This window comes from Oncorhynchus keta, chromosome 34 (assembly GCF_023373465.1).
Source record: "Oncorhynchus keta strain PuntledgeMale-10-30-2019 chromosome 34, Oket_V2, whole genome shotgun sequence".
NCBI classification, from domain to species: domain Eukaryota; kingdom Metazoa; phylum Chordata; class Actinopteri; order Salmoniformes; family Salmonidae; genus Oncorhynchus; species Oncorhynchus keta.
Window position 1 is genome coordinate 31,332,192 of NC_068454.1, and position 2,672 is coordinate 31,334,863.

At 37.5% G+C, this 2,672-nt stretch overlaps 1 protein-coding gene across 1 annotated transcript; it reads left to right on the forward strand.

The window, feature by feature from the left end:
- Positions 1-1,022: 1,022 nt before the first annotated feature.
- Positions 1,023-2,363, forward strand: LOC118366937 (gamma-crystallin M3-like). The gene is made up of 3 exons (XM_035749801.1): positions 1,023-1,150; positions 1,597-1,839; positions 1,971-2,363. The coding sequence occupies exons 1-3, from the start codon at positions 1,139-1,141 to the stop codon at positions 2,268-2,270; spliced, it is 555 nt and encodes a 184-aa protein (XP_035605694.1). The 5' UTR covers positions 1,023-1,138; the 3' UTR covers positions 2,271-2,363.
- The last annotated feature ends 309 nt before the right edge of the window (positions 2,364-2,672 follow it).

Below are 2,672 nucleotides of genomic sequence, written 5' to 3' on the forward strand. Positions count from 1 at the left end.
TCTGGATCAACATGTACCACAGCGTGTTCCAGTTCCTGACAATATCCAGCAACTTCGCACAGCCATTGAGGAGGGGTTGGACAACATTCCACAGGCCACAAACAACAGCCTGATCAACTCTATGAGAAGATGTATTGCGCTGCATGAGGCAAATGGTGGTCACACCAGATACTGATTGTTTTTTTTTATCCACTCACCTACTTTTTTTTAAAGGTATCTGTGATGTGACCAACAGATGCATATCTGTATTCCCAGTCATGTGAAATCTATAGATTAGGGCCTAATTTATTTATTTCAATTGACTGATTTTCTTATATAAACTCAGTAAAATCTTTGAAGTTGTATTTTTGCGTTTGTATTTTTGTATTTTTGTCCAGTGTTTAATCATCTTTAGGAGAGCCAATCCTTTTGCCAGCTATCTTTTTGAGAAAATAAAGTGTTACCTCTTAAACAAAATCTCCTTCTCTAAGCAATTTTATTAGTATAAAATAATAGTATTTTTCAATTTTTGGGAGCATACAATATAGCTCAGTATTTTAATTATTTATTTCATAGTATTTTGCTCATTCATATCAAGGGTGACAATTTTAGACCTGAATGTATGACAATGTGTTTTACATATACAGTGGGGCAAAAAAGTATTTTGTCAGCCACCAATTGTGCAAGTTCTCCCACTTAAAAAGATGAGAGGCCTGTAATTTTCATCATAGGTACACTTCAACTATGACAGACAAAATGAAGAAAAATAAATCCAGAAAATCACATTGTAGGATTTTTAATCAGTTTATTTGAAAATTATGGTGGAAAATAAGTATTTGAACTTGCACAATTGGTGGCTGACTAAATACTTTTTTTGCCCCACTGTACATGCAGGATGTTCAGAAGCTTCTGTTTTACTCTTTATGTGTAGAACACAATATGGCCACAACATGCATCGGTGACAGAAAAGCATACAGACAGAAATTAACCATTTAAAGTCCACATCGAGCAGTAGGCCCATATGCTGTGTTGCTGTGTCAGGACTTTACACAATGAGAGGCCACAGATTCTTTTGGTTTTGGTCAGTTATAAAGGTAAGTGTTAAAACAGACAGGAATTCAGTGCAGTCACAGTGCAGTCCTGAAGAACAAACATCATCATGATGGGAAAGGTAGGCAAATTAAAATATTTTGCCCTCAGTTTCTTTTATCTACATTGCATACCTTATGTGATAGACTATTTGACATCTACAACAATTTCATAATGTCAGAAAGAGTTTCAGGTAAAATGTAGTTCAATGCAGATGTAGTTCATTATCATAGCTCAGTTGTGAATTATCAATTGTAGCTCCTCTGCTCTTTATGACAGTATTACTGACAAAATGTTTGTCATTCAAAGTTGTGGACTATTTGGGGCGGCAGGTAGCCTAGTGGTTAGAGCTTTGGGCCAGTAACCGAAAGGTTGGTGGATTGAATCTCTGAGCTGACGAGGTACAAATTGTTGTTCTGCCCCTGAACAAGGCAGTTAACCCGCTGTTCCTAGGCAGTAAATAATAATTTGTTCTTAACTGACTTGCCTAGTTAAATTAAACTTTTTTTTAAACATTTAAATCCCCAGATCATCTTCTACGAGGACAAGAACTTCCAGGGTGGTTCCTATGAGACCAGCTCCGATTGCCCTGAGCTGACCTCCTACCTGAACAGGTGCCACTCCTGCAGGGTGGAGAGCGGCAACTTCATGGTGTACGATCGCCCCAACTTCATGGGAAACCAGTACTTCATGAGAAGGGGAGAGTACTCCGACTACATGAGCATGATGGGAATGAGTGAGTGCATCAGGTCCTGCCGCATGATCCCCGTGGTAGGTTGATCATTTATATATCTAGTCTTTGAAAATAATGCTTTAATGGTAGTGTTCTCCTACAACATGAGTTTGTTGATTTATTTCACTAATCAATTAAGTAACCCTATACTGTACTTTCCTCCGTACAGCACTGTGGAAACTTTAGGATGAGGATCTACGAGAGGGAGAACTTCGGAGGTCAGATGCACGAGATGATGGACGACTGTGACTCCATCCAGGAGCGTTACCGTATGTCTGACTGCCAGTCCTGCAACGTGATGGACGGCCACTGGCTGATGTACGAGCAGCCCAACTTCAGAGGCAGGCAGATGTACATGAGGCCTGGAGAGTACAGAAGCTTCAGGGATATGGGCATGGGAATGGGAGGCATGAGTGGTGGCATGAGGTTCATGAGCATGAGACGTATCATGGACAACATGTCTATGTAAATGCTATGAAAAATGTATGAAAAATGTATTTTTGATTAGTCTCTGTGGGACAATTCATGGAAGCGAAAACAATAAAACTCTGAGTTTCAGTGATTTGTTATGAGTGACAGTATATTTATTTTAATTTAAATGCCACCGCACAATGTTTAAACATCAGAGTAATCTACTACAAAATATATTGTTATACCTAAAAACCTATATAATACATAAAATAATAAGAAAATAGAATGAAAAAGGAGCATTTTTGTGATTTTTTTATTGTGATTTTTTTTTTTTTTAAAAAAAAAAAATGTAAGTTACACCTACAGTAAAACAATTGTTTCTTAATTGTTTTACATAAATTCAACAAATTCATATTTAAAACTAGCTCGATTCATCACCATACGATAGTTGCTTATGTTG